At 43.8% G+C, this 14,386-nt stretch overlaps 1 protein-coding gene across 2 annotated transcripts in view; it reads right to left on the bottom strand.

Moving 5' to 3' along the window:
• Positions 1–14,386, bottom strand: part of ASTN2 (astrotactin 2) — a 1,339,273-nt gene that overhangs the window by 606,469 nt on the left and 718,418 nt on the right. For both annotated transcript variants that reach the window (XM_073573127.1, XM_073573126.1), the window contains exon 9: positions 12,606–12,743. In XM_073573127.1, the coding sequence (XP_073429228.1) occupies positions 12,606–12,743 (138 nt within the window). The remainder of the gene's footprint in view (positions 1–12,605; positions 12,744–14,386) is intronic.

Raw genomic sequence — 14,386 nt, 5'->3', positions numbered from 1 at the left:
TATGGAAAATTGTCAAGCTCCATATATTGGTATACGGACTGACACATGCTGTCTCTGTCTAGTTTTGACTGTAATCAAATAGCAGATATACGAAACTGTTTGAAAAACGAACGCAACTCTAAAGTGTAGATCTGGAAAAACGGACAAACTCCTCGGCTTTTTCTTCCAGAGTCACACCCAGGTAGCTTCTATTTGTCTGTGATACCAGCCGGAATACACAGTAGTGTGTGAGGAGCATACACCGCTAGACGGTGTATGTATGGAAGATTGTCAAGCTCCGTGTATTTGTATACGGACTGACACACGCTGTCTCTGTCTAGTTTTGACTGTAATCAAACAGCAGATATACGAAACTTTTTGAAAAACGGATACCAGCCGGAACACACGGTAGTGTGTGAGGAGCGTACACCGCTAGACTATGTGTGAAAAAAGGAACACTCAGTAACTCACCAGGACAAAATAATAAAATTTGGAGTGCTTTGAAAAAAGCATTTTGAACAGCAGTATGCACACAGCAATGCAGCTAGCAGGTAGCCTTAAAAGGCAGCCTAATCACCACCAGCGCTGCTGCACATGTGGCGCCCCCAGGAGTATGGTCGCCACAATGGCTTTGCCTTCCTCCAGGGGAGGGTAACGCCAGGCTTGGAGGCAATGATGGGTCTCTCTCGCAGTCAGTCTATGCATGCAACACAGTTCCACTCCAGGCCAGCAGGGGGAACTCTGAACCGCGATTAAGGGGAGGAGTGCTCTCTGAGGGCCAAGAGGAAAGAGTGGTCAGTTAGTCTGCAGAGGGTGAAGTATGCAGACATGTAGAGGGAAGCTGGAGGTTGAGCTGGGAAAGGAGAGCTCCCTCACAGTGAGCGCATGAACTGGAGCCTGGTCTCCACGGTTCTACGGATACTAACGGTCCTACAAGAGATACCATAGGAGTAGGAGGCTGTGAATGCCCTATTCCCATCTAAGACTTGAAGGCACAAGAGCAGCTTGGATAGAGAGCCAGGACTCAGGAGAAAGGAGCCCCCGAGATAGGCTACAGCTGTCTGCCATGCAAGTAAGGTTCTTGAGAACATCTGACAGGATGAACTTCAGTGTACTTCATTCAAACAAGCGCTAGGAAGAAGACTGCACAGCCCTTCTGCTGAGAGAGAATCCCTGAGTTGCTTCCAGGCTAGCCTGCTCTGTTACCATCTGTAATCAGGACCCTGGACTGCAGTTATCAAGTAAAGGTAGAGAAATTGCACCCCCGCTGTGTCTTGTCTGCTTCCTACCCTTACGGCACTGCTACATCCCCGTGCCAACCACCTGCCCTTGGACTATAGCTTCACCTGTGGGGAGCTTTTACATCCTTGCTGCACCCTACCATCAGTCCCAGCGGATCTGCATGCAGCGTCGGCTTAACACCTCCCTTGCCGAGCACCACAGGTGGCGTCACAAACTATTCCAATCCATTAACTACATTTCCCCATTACTTGGGCGCCCAGGGCCACGGTCAGGGTCACTGCTGCTGTGACACATTCCCCTGACACCGGCCCGGTACCGAGTACCCCACAGCCCTGGGAGGGCGACCCACACACAACAAAAATCCTCCCCTTTCACTGCACACTAACTGTACATTGAAAAGCGCTATCAGCAGAAGCAGAAATTTTAAATCTCCGTCTATTTTTATACTGAGTGACACACGCTGTCTCTGTGTAGTTTGGACTGTATTCAAGCAGCAGATATACAAAACTGTTTGAAAAGCGGACGGCTCTATACGGTGTAGGTCTGGAAAAATGGAAAATCTCCTCAGTTTGTTTTTCCAGAGTCACACACAGATAGCTTGTATTTGTCCGTGATACCAGCTGGTACACGGTAGTGTGTGAGGAGCGTACACCGCTATACGGTGTGTGAAAAAATGAACGCTCAGTAACTCACCAGAACAAAATAATAAAAGTTGCAGTGCTTTGAAAAAAGCACTTTGAACAGCAGTGGGCACACAGCAATGCAGCTAGCAGGTAGCCTTAAAAGGAAGCCTAATCACCACCAGCGCTGCTGCACACTAACTGTACAGTGAAAAGCGCTATCAGCAGAAGCTATTTTTTTTTTCTTGCTCCCTGCCTAACGCTCTCCCTGTTCAGAATCAGCAGCAGCAACTCTCCCTATTGTAAGATCGGCAGAAGTAAGATGGCGGTCGGCGTTCACAGCCTTTTACCGGTGCCACTTCCAAGGAAAATAGTCTGTATATCCATAGAGAAGAAAGTGGATAGGCACATTCCGTCCCATGCAAAATAATACTTCATTGTGGCATCAAGTTACCAACAGCAGGCAGATAAAACCATAAAGCAAGTACTGACAACAATCGTTTCGCGCTTACAATGCGCTTCAACAGGTCGAAGTATTTAATTTAGAAGGCAGCCTCTATTGTATCAAAGATGAAAGGATTTTTTTTCACTTGAAAATAATTAAACAGGTTATCTAACATATATAAAAAGAAAAAACATAGAAACAAACCTACATAATATGAGAAAAACAATGATACTCACCGATTCTTTCCTCCAGCAATCTAGCATGGATTCTCTTATGCTACTACTGGACTTTTTGCTTGGCCGACCCTTGACCATGGCAGCCAATCAGTGGCTTCAGCAGTCATGTACCGCATTACTTGAACAATGGATTCAATCATGAAATTGTGATGTTACAGTAGTGCCACACATGACCATTGGGGCTACAAATTGGCTTCAGCAGTCATGGTCCACCTCCATGCCAGGAACATCGATGTACGGCTAGTGCTCGATCATCCATGGGAAATCAAATGAGCAAGTAGTGTTTTTCTCCTTGTTTATGTTATGACATCTGAATTTATTTAGTTATTGTATTCTAAGTTTATAACCCTTTTAAAGCAGCTTGCAATAGCAATTTATTCCACTTTCTAACCAGTCCCGTGTCCCAGCTGATGTGCTTCCAGTCCTATGTTGTGAATGTGAAGAGGGCCGGTTGGCTGGTAATTTCCGGGGCTAAATCAAACCCTTACTCTGTTGATGTGAGCCTGCCATGTCATAACAAAGAAGATGGAAACCCCAATGAACACTGCTGAATGGAAGACTATTAGCATCTGTTGGGTGTATATGAATTTTTTTCATATTCACTAGACTTTACTATAGGAAGACGATTTATTTAGAACCTGTGGTAGAGCAACAAGCCATATGTTCACGGGACGTTCCACCTAGCTTGGGCACTATAAAATTAGCTGGTGGGCTTGGTAGAAAATTGGGGTTAGGTGAGTATAGATTTTTTTCTGGGGCCTCCGTACTTTTAAACAGGCACTCTGGGGCATTATTAGTCTTTGGGGAGGGAGTTATGGGCATTAATATTTATTAAAAGGAATGGTTGTGCATTGTTAAGGAGGAATCATTACTTTTTGGAGGCATTCGGGGGGATTCATTGTGTTTTGGGGCACCAAGAGCAATATTAATTATGAGGAATCAATTAGGGACATTATTACTTATTAAGAGGTCACTCGGGTGACATTATTACTTTATAACAGGGCACTGATGGGGCATTATTACTTTAAAAGGGGGCATTATTGGGGAATTATTAGTTTATAAGGGGGTACTTTTGGGGCATTATTACTTTATAAGGGGGCACTCTTACTTTTTAAGAGGCAGTAATAGGACATTACTATTTTATAAGGGGCACTCAGGGGCATTATTACTTTAAGAGGGGCACTCATGAGGTATTATTAATTTATCAGAGGGCACTGATGGGGCATTATTACTTTATATGGGAGCACTATTTGGGCATTACTACTTTATAAGGAGGCACTGATGGGGCATTATTACTTTATAAGGAGGCACTATTGGTGCATTATTACTTTATAAGGGGCATTAAGGACTCTATTATCAGTTAAGGGGGGATTCAAAAGGTATTAGCACAATTTTAGGGAGCACTTAAGGGGCATAATTATTTTCTAAAGAACACTCTGGCCATTAGTAATTTATAAAGGGACACTCAAGACATTATTACATTATAAGGGGGCACTCATGGGTCATTATTACTTTATAAGAGGGCACCCATGGGCATTACGTTATAAGTTGGCACTGATGGGACATTATTACTTTATAAGGGGCACTGAAGAGGCATTATTTCATTCATTATAAGGGAGCAGCGATGGGACATTATTACTTTATAAGAGGGCACCCATGGGCATTATTACGTTATAAGTTGGCACTGATGGGACATTATTACTTTATAAGGGGCACTGAAGAGGCATTATTTCATTCATTATAAGGGAGCAGCGATGGGGCATTATTACTTTAAAATGGGACACTATTGGGGCATTATTACTTTAAAGTTGGCACTGATGGGTCATTATTACTTTCTAAGGGTGGCACTCATGGGCATTATTACTTTATAACGGCAAACTCATGGGGCATTATTACTTTTATAAGGGAGCACTGATAGGGCATTATTACTTTATAAGGGGGCACTCATGGGGAACTACTACTTTTTAAGGGGGCACTCATTTGCCATTATTACTTTTATAAAGGGGCAATATAGGGGCATTATTACTTTATAAGTTGGCACTGATGGGACATTATTATTTTATAAGGGGCACTGAAGGGGTATTATTTCACTATAAGGGAGCAGTGATGGAGCATTACTACTTTATAATAGGACACTATTGGGGCATTATTACTTTATAAGTGGGCACTAGAGTTGAGCGAAACGGGTCGGTCAATTTCAAAAATCGCCGACTTTCGACAAAGTCGGGTTTTATGAAACAAAACCCGACCATAGCGTGAGGTTGGCCATGATGTCGGCGACCCGAGAGCCAAAGTCGCGTTTCAAATTACGCTTTCAGCGCCTTTTTTCAGCCAGTGATGGAGGACGCACACTGTGGGCAACGCGATGACATAGGCAGCGGCCAGCACCATCTTAGAGAAGGGCATTGAAGTGATTGGCTGGCTTTGTGTGGCGTCACAGTGGGTGTAAAAGGCTGTGAACGCCGACCGCCATCTTACTTCTGCCGATCTTACAATAGGGAGAGTTGCTGCTGCTGATTCTGAACAGGGAGAGCGTTAGGCAGGGAGCAAGAAAAAAAAATAGCTTCTGCTGATAGCGCTTTTCACTGTACAGTTAGTGTGCAGCAGCGCTGGTGGTGATTAGGCTTCCTTTTAAGGCTACCTGCTAGCTGCATTGCTGTGTGCCCACTGCTGTTCAAAGTGCTTTTTTCAAAGCACTGCAACTTTTATTATTTTGTTCTGGTGAGTTACTGAGCGTTCATTTTTTCACACACCGTATAGCGGTGTACGCTCCTCACACACTACCGTGTACCAGCTGGTATCACGGACAAATACAAGCTATCTGTGTGTGACTCTGGAAAAACAAACGGAGGAGATTTTCCATTTTTCCAGACCTACACCGTATAGAGCTGTCCGCTTTTCAAACAGTTTTGTATATCTGCTGCTTGAATACGGTCCAAACTACACAGAGACAGCGTGTGTCACTCAGTATAAAAATAGACGGAGATTTAAAATTTCTGCTTCTGCTGATAGCGCTTTTCAATGTACAGTTAGTGTGCAGTGAAAGGGGAGGATTTTTGTTGTGTGTGGGTCGCCCTCCCAGGGCTGTGGGGTACTCGGTACCGGGCCGGTGTCAGGGGAATGTGTCACAGCAGCAGTGACCCTGACCATGGCCCTGGGCGCCCAAGTAATGGGGAAATGTAGTTAATGGAATGGAATAGTTTGTGACGCCACCTGTGGTGATCGGCAAGGGAGGTGTTAAGCCGACGCTGCATGCAGATCCGCTGGGACTGATGGTAGGGTGCAGCAAGGATGTAAAAGCTCCCCACAGGTGAAGCTATAGTCCAAGGGCAGCGTAGAGGTGGTTGGCACGGGGATGTAGCAGTGCCGTAAGGGTAGGAAGCAGACAAGACACAGCGGGGGTGCAATTTCTCTACCTTTACTTGATAACTGCAGTCCAGGGTCCTGATTACAGATGGTAACAGAGCAGGCTAGCCTGGAAGCAACTCAGGGATTCTCTCTCAGCAGAAGGGCTGTGCAGTCTTCTTCCTAGCGCTTGTTTGAATGAAGTACACTGAAGTTCATCCTGTCAGATGTTCTCAAGAACCTTACTTGCATGGCAGACAGCTGTAGCCTATCTCGGGGGCTCCTTTCTCCTGAGTCCTGGCTCTCTATCCAAGCTGCTCTTGTGCCTTCAAGTCTTAGATGGGAATAGGGCATTCACAGCCTCCTACTCCTATGGTATCTCTTGTAGGACCGTTAGTATCAGTACAACCGTGGAGACCAGGCTCCAGTTCATGCGCTCACTGTGAGGGAGCTCTCCTTTCCCAGCTCAACCTCCAGCTTCCCTCTACATGTCTGCATACTTCACCCTCTGCAGACTAACTGACCACTCTTTCCTTCCTATAGTAAAGTCTAGTGAATATGAAAAAAATTCATATACACCCAACAGATGCTAATAGTCTTCCATTCAGCAGTGTTCATTGGGGTTTCCATCTTCTTTGTTATGACATGGCAGGCTCACATCAACAGAGTAAGGGTTTGATTTAGCCCCGGAAATTACCAGCCAACCGGCCCTCTTCACATTCACAACATAGGACTGGAAGCACATCAGCTGGGACACGGGACTGGTTAGAAAGTGGAATAAATTGCTATTGCAAGCTGCTTTAAAAGGGTTATAAACTTGGAATACAATAACTAAATAAATTCAGATGTCATAACATAAACAAGGAGAAAAACACTACTTGCTCATTTGATTTCCCATGGATGATCGAGCACTAGCCGTACATCGATGTTCCTGGCATGGAGGTGGACCATGACTGCTGAAGCCAATTTGTAGCCCCAATGGTCATGTGTGGCACTACTGTAACATCACAATTTCATGATTGAATCCATTGTTCAAGTAATGCGGTACATGACTGCTGAAGCCACTGATTGGCTGCCATGGTCAAGGGTTGGCCAAGCAAAAAGTCCAGTAGTAGCATAAGAGAATCCATGCTAGATTGCTGGAGGAAAGAATCGGTGAGTATCATTGTTTTTCTCATATTATGTAGGTTTGTTTCTATGTTTTTTCTTTTTATATATGTTAGATAACCTGTTTAATTATTTTCAAGTGAAAAAAAATCCTTTCATCTTTGATACAATAGAGGCTGCCTTCTAAATTAAGTACTTCGACCTGTTGAAGCGCATTGTAAGCGCAAAACGATTGTTGTCTGTACTTGCTTTATGGTTTTATCTGCCTGCTGTTGGTAACTTGATGCCACAATGAAGTATTATTTTGCATGGGACGGAATGTGCCTATCCACTTTCTTCTCTATGGATATACAGACTATTTTCCTTGGAAGTGGCACCAGTGTTCCCTGATGTGTGTGCAGCTTCATTAACCCGAGGTCATACAGCTGGGCCTTTGTCCTGCTTTTTCTCTTCTATGGTATGTCATTTACATATTAAGACAAACGTGGAATAAGACATCGGATTTTAGATATCTAGGTGTCATTTTATTCAGTTTCCTATGACCTAGACAGCTAAGGAGGGTTGATCCTACTGACATTCTATTTAAAACATAAGTATGACTTCCGCAGCCAATCATTGGCCACAGAGGAAACCAATGAATGTCGTTTTGAACCAAGCAGGAACTAGAGAGACATCTCTATAAATTCTGTTCCATCTGTACAGATATGTGACCACTGCAGGCAATCACTGGCCACAGGGGAGATCAACTCATGTCTTTTTGGACCGAACAGGTAGTGCAGAGATGTCTCTATAAATTAATTCCATCTAGACAGACATGTGATCACTACAGCCTATCAATGATAGTTCTCCATGGCCAGTTATTAGTTGAAGTGGTCACATACTGTGGGGAAAAAAAGTATTTAGTCAGTCAGCAATAGTGCAAGTTCCATCACTTAAAAAGATGAGAGGCGTCTGTAATTTACATCATAGGTAGACCTCAACTATGGGAGACAAACTGAGAAAAAAAAATCCAGAAAATCACATTGTCTGTTTTTTTTTCATTTTATTTGCATATTATGGTGGAAAATAAGTATTTGGTCAGAAACAAGCAAACAAGATTTCTGGCTCTCACAGACCTGTAACTTCTTCTTTAAGAGTCTCCTCTTTCCTCCACTCATTACCTGTAGTAATGGCACCTGTGTAAACCTGTTATCAGTATAAAAAGACACCTGTGCACACCCTCAAACAGTCTGACTCCAAACTCCACTATGGTGAAGACCAAAGAGCTGTCAAAGGACACCAGAAACAAAATTGTAGCCCTGCACCAGGCTGGGAAGACTGAATCTGCAATAGCCAACCAGCTTGGAGTGAAGAAATCAACAGTGGGAGCAATAATTAGAAAATGGAAGACATACAAGACCACTGATAATCTCCCTCGATCTGGTGCTCCACGCAAAATCCCACCCCGTGGGGTCAGAATGATCACAAGAACGGTGAGCAAAAATCCCAGAACCACGCGGGGGGACCTAGTGAATGAACTGCAGAGAGCTGGGACCAATGTAACAAGGCCTACCATAAGTAACACACTACGCCACCATGGACTCAGATCCTGCAGTGCCAGACGTGTCCCACTGCTTAAGCCTGTACATGTCCGGGCCTGTCTGAAGTTTGCTAGAGAGCATTTGGATGATCCAGAGGAGTTTTGGGAGAATGTCCTATGGTCTGATGAAACCAAACTGGAACTGTTTGGTAGAAACACAACTTGTCGTGTTTGGAGGAAAAAGAATACTGAGTTGCATCCATCAAACACCATACCTACTGTAAAGCATGGTGGTGGAAACATCATGCTTTGGGGCTGTTTCTCTGCAAAGGGGCCAGGACGACTGATCCGGGTACATGAAAGAATGAATGGGTCCATGTATCGTGAGATTTTGAGTGCAAACCTCCTTCCATCAGCAAGGGCATTGAAGATGAAACGTGGCTGGGTCTTTCAACATGACAATGATCCAAAGCACACCGCCAGGGCAAGGAAGGAGTGGCTTCGTAAGAAGCATTTCAAGGTCCTGGAGTGGCCTAGCCAGTCTCCAGATCTCAACCCTATAGAAAACCTTTGGAGGGAGTTGAAAGTCCGTGTTGCCAAGCGAAAAGCCAAAAACATCACTGCTCTAGAGGAGATCTGCATGGAGGAATGGGCCAACATACCAACAACAGTGTGTGGCAACCTTGTGAAGACTTACAGAAAACGTTTGACCTCTGTCATTGCCAACAAAGGATATATCACAAAGTATTGAGATGAAATTTTGTTTCTGACCAAATACTTATTTTCCACCACAATATGCAAATAAAATGAAAAAAAAACAGACAATGTGATTTTCTGGATTTTTTTTCTCAGTTTGTCTCCCATAGTTGAGGTCTACCTATGATGTAAATTACAGACGCCTCTCATCTTTTTAAGTGGTGAAACTTGCACTATTGCTGACTGACTAAATACTTTTTTTCCCCACTGTATTTGTCCTGTCCATATAGGAAATACCGATACTGCGGGGGGTATCTTGCATCATCGGAAAAAAAGAGGTTGTAGATCAGTAAAGTAAGTATTACTTATTTTAATATTTAGAGGCTGGACAATCTTTGAAAGCTGAGATTGTCTCAATGTTCATCTACTGTAATTTATATGCAATGACGCCTCATTTGTATTTATATTGTGTGGTCATTTGGTTGAATATTTTCAATGACCAATTTCATTTTTTATTTGTCCTAGCTAGAGTTGAGCGATACCGTCCGATACTTCAAAGTATCGGATCGGAATGGATCGGCCGATCTTAAAAAAAAGTATCGGTATCGCCGATTCCGATACCGGAAGTCCCATTCAAGTCTATGGGACTTCCGGTATCGGAATAAGAAAAATCCTGTTTTTCCCTTGTACAGCCTCTCTGGGGTCTGTACGGGCCTTTCGGGGGGCTGTGCCGGCCTGCCAGGGGGTCTGTGCAGGCTCCGGTGGTCTGTGCCGGCCTGCCGGGGGGCTGTGCAGGCTCCGGTGGGCTGTGCCGGCCTGCCGGGGGGCTGTGCCGGCCTGCCGGGGGGCTGTGCAGGCTCCGGGGGGCTGTGCCGGCCTGCCGGGGGGCTGTGCCGGCCTGCCGGGGGGCTGTGCAGGCTCCGGGGGGCTGTGCTGGCCTGCCGGGGGGCTGTGCAGGCTTCGGGGGTCTGTGCAGGCATCGTCCGATGGGACTACAAGTCCCATCGGACGATGCCTGCTACCATGACAGTGATTGACACATTAGCCAATGATGGGACAGTAGTAGTCCCATCATCCGGCTAATGTGTTGAATGTAAAAAAAAAAAAAAAAAAATTACATGCTACATACATGCTACATACATACAACATGCATACTACATACATGCTACATTCATACTACATACTACATACATGCTACATTCATACTACATATATACTACATGCAACATACATACTACATATATACTACATGCAACATACATACTACATATATACTACATGCATGCAACATGCATACTACATATATACTACATGCTACATACATACTACATATATACTACATACATACTGCATGCTACATACATACTACATGCTACATACATACCACATACATACTACATACATACTACATGCTACATATATACTACATATATACTACATGCTACATACATGCTACATATATGCTACATACATACTACATACATACTACATGCTACATACATACTACATATATACTACATACATACTACATACGTACTACATGCATGCTACATACATACTACATGCTACATACATACCACATACATACTACATGCTACATATATACTACATATATACTACATGCTACATACATGCTACATATATGCTACATACATACTACATACATACTACATGCTACATACATACTACATATATACTACATACATACTACATACATACTACATGCATGCTACATACATACTACATGCTACATACATACCACATACATACTACATACATACTACATGCTACATATATACTACATATATACTACATACATACTACATACAATACATTCGTACAATACATACATAGACATACAGTACATATAACATAGAGTAACATACTTACCAATACTTGTCACATTGTTCCCCGAAGCCATTGTCTTTTACGGAATAAATATTAACATAACAAACCACAAAAATACTCACCCATGATCCGAAGCAGTCCACGAGTGTGTCCCACGACGATCTTGGGTAGAGAACTGCAGCATCAGCTGTTGCTGCCGTTCTCTAGGGGCTGCAGGAATCCAATGACGGAAGGTAGGTATCCTTCTGCACTGTATTCCTCCGCCACTTAAAAAAAAAAAAGTCCCTAGTCTCACTTTATGCCATTGCTGCGTGGGAATTTCCCACACAGCAATGGCATAAAGTGAGACTAGGGACTTTTTTTTTTTTAAGTGGCGGAGGAATACAGTGCGGAAGGATACCTACCTTCCGTCATTGGATTCCTGCAGCCCGTAGAGAACGGCAGCAACAGCTGATGCTGCAGTTCTCTACCCAAGATCGTCGTGGGACACACTCGTGGACTGCTTCGGATCGTGGGTGAGTATTTTTGTGGTTTGTTATGTTAATATTTATTCCGTAAAAGACAATGGCTTCGGGGAACAATGTGACAAGTATTGGTAAGTATGTTACTCTATGTTATATGTACTGTATGTCTATGTATGAATGTATTGTATGTAGTATGTATGTAGTATATATGTGGTATGTATGTAGCATGTAGTATGTATGTAGTATGTATGTAGCATGCATGTAGCATGCAGTATGTATGTAGCATGCATGTAGTATATATGTAGTATGTATGTAGCATGTAGTATGTATGTAGTATGTATGTGGTATGTATGTGGTATATATGTGGTATGTATGTGGTATGTATGTGGTATGTATGTAGTATGTATGTAGTATGTATGTGGTATGTATGTGGTATGTATGTAGCATGTAGTATGTATGTAGCATGCATGTAGTATGTATGTAGTATTTTTTTTTTTTTTTTAACATTTAACACATTAGCCGGATGATGGGACTATTACTGTCCCATCATTGGCTAATGTGTCAATCACTGTCATGGTAGCAGGCATCGCCAGATGGGACTTGTAGTCCCATCGGACGATGCTTGCACAGACCCCCGGACATCAGCACAGCCCCCCGGCAGGCCGGCACAGCCCCCCGGCAGGCCGGTACAGACCCCCACAGGGTGCACAGACCACCGGCAGGCCGGCACAGCCCCCCGGCAGGCCGGTACAGACCCCGGGCAGTCCACACAGCCCCCCGGCAGGCCGGCAGAGACCCCCGGAAGGCCCGAAATGACGGCGCATCATGATGCGCACACACCGCGCATCATGATGACGTCAGGCTGTCAATCAACTTTGAACTTCCGATTCCGATGCCGACTTCCGATATTGAAAAAATATCGGAAGTCGGTATCGGAATTCTGATACAGCAAGTATGGGCCGATACCCGATACTTGCGGTATCGGAATGCTCAACACTAGTCCTAGCACAATTTATTGTGTGTTACATCCATTTGTGCAAATTGTAATTCATTTTGCTCAGAGCTGTTCATACGTGTTCTGTAGATGAAATAATACATTCTTACCGGACATCTGAAGGATCTTCAGTCACCAGTACGTCTGTTTTGCAGCTGGCCAATGGACTGATTGACAACTCCATAGGTGGGACAACAAAACTTTTACTAACTGGAAGCCATACTCCTTGTCCCAAGCTGTAGGTGGACCTGCCATAAACAAAAATCTTGGTAATGATATATTACTTGACAAATTTTCTCAAAGAGACACTAGATGAGATTCTTTGAACTCTGGACACAACCAAGTCTGCACAATTCTGATCTTTATGCCCTTTAGGATCTGTATAGGCAAAGGAGCCACCACTATTATGACAAATAGTAGTTGTTCTGAATGACTACTAGATTGTAGGTAAGAAATGGTGTTACATATTGTTTGTGATATACCATACAAATCAGCAGAAGTAGTAGAGACTATCCCTTCTTAGCAAATTAGTTGTTGGACTGCATAGGAGTTATATCCTGCAAAGGGACCCTCCTTTGCCTGTGTCCCCCACCGCTACCTTCATTTCAATGGAAACTCGTAGAGTTCAGCATTAGAAGGTCAGGGATAGATTTCGTTCCTTATGGAGTGTGGTTCTTCAGCCACAGAACGAGACGCCACACTTGCTGAGTGGCAGTGGCTTTTCCACAGGGAGGAGTAACACATACACAAGGTTCATATAACAGGAAGATGCAATAACGTGTCAGCATTAACTGATAATGGCTAAGATGATTATTAACGTTTTCTAATAGCGTGGACTGTTTTTCCCTGATGCAGGGATGATGGGGTGCATGAAGCCAGGTAGCGCGACTATAGCAGGTACGTTTTTTCCTTCGTCAGGTTCAGGTCCATAGCTTGGTCATAGGAACTACCGTAACTCAAAAACTGCTCCATGAATGGTCACATCAAGGAGGACCCTTTTTATCCCCTCCCACATGTCCACATGAGACATGTCTTCATTGTATCAAAACGCTGGTTGCAGGAGAGACAGAGTAGAGTCCCCCATATCATTTAGAGAGCTTAGATCAGCCAGCAGCTTTCTCCACGACTCATATACAGAAGCGCTCGTTCAGTTCGGCATTCCTGTGTTCTCTATGAGAGAGCCACAGCCAGATAGAAAACGGCTTATCTCTTAAAGCTCCACTCTAGTGTTTCTTTTTATTTCAGTGTTGGAGTGGTGCAAAAATGTAAGTTCCCTGCCCCTAGTATTAAACACACCAGCCACTGACTTCAGCTGTTTCCGCCACCGCTCTGGTCCTAATCCTCCATCTTGTGACCACAACTTCTGACCTTCTAGAAGTCAGAGGTAATGGTCACAAGCACTCAATGTAAGTCTATAGGAACCTTGTTTTGGCCTTGTTCTGACTCTCCTAGAATTATATTATTATATTGAATTGGGACTACTGGTCCACCCAACAAACACTGGAGCGACCTGGAAGGTTACAAACTGTAGAAGATGACCAGAGCAGCACTGATAAAAGATGAAGATGGCGGCTGGTAAGTATAACACTAGGGGGCAGAAATCTAATCGTAGTGACACGACTCCAGAAGTAGACCGTTGGCTGAACCCATATCAATATCAGTGGGTTTAGATGATGTTAGTCAAATGCATAAAAATCCCAGCTATTGAATGGGGGAGCAAACCAGCAACATGTTATAGGATAACGTAAATTATTGGAACATGGTGACCGAGGTTATAAGATGCCCCAAATTAACACCCTAAAGTTTATAATGCTAATTAAAACATAAAACATAAGCTCAGGGGGAGAGACCCACTGCATGCTTTACACACATATTAAAATTCTCTACCACG

Source organism: Dendrobates tinctorius, unplaced genomic scaffold (assembly GCF_039654945.1).
Source record: "Dendrobates tinctorius isolate UK_male_01 unplaced genomic scaffold, ASM3965494v1 ptg000034l, whole genome shotgun sequence".
Classification (NCBI taxonomy): Eukaryota; Metazoa; Chordata; class Amphibia; order Anura; family Dendrobatidae; genus Dendrobates; species Dendrobates tinctorius.
This window is presented reverse-complemented; position numbering and strand designations above follow the sequence as displayed.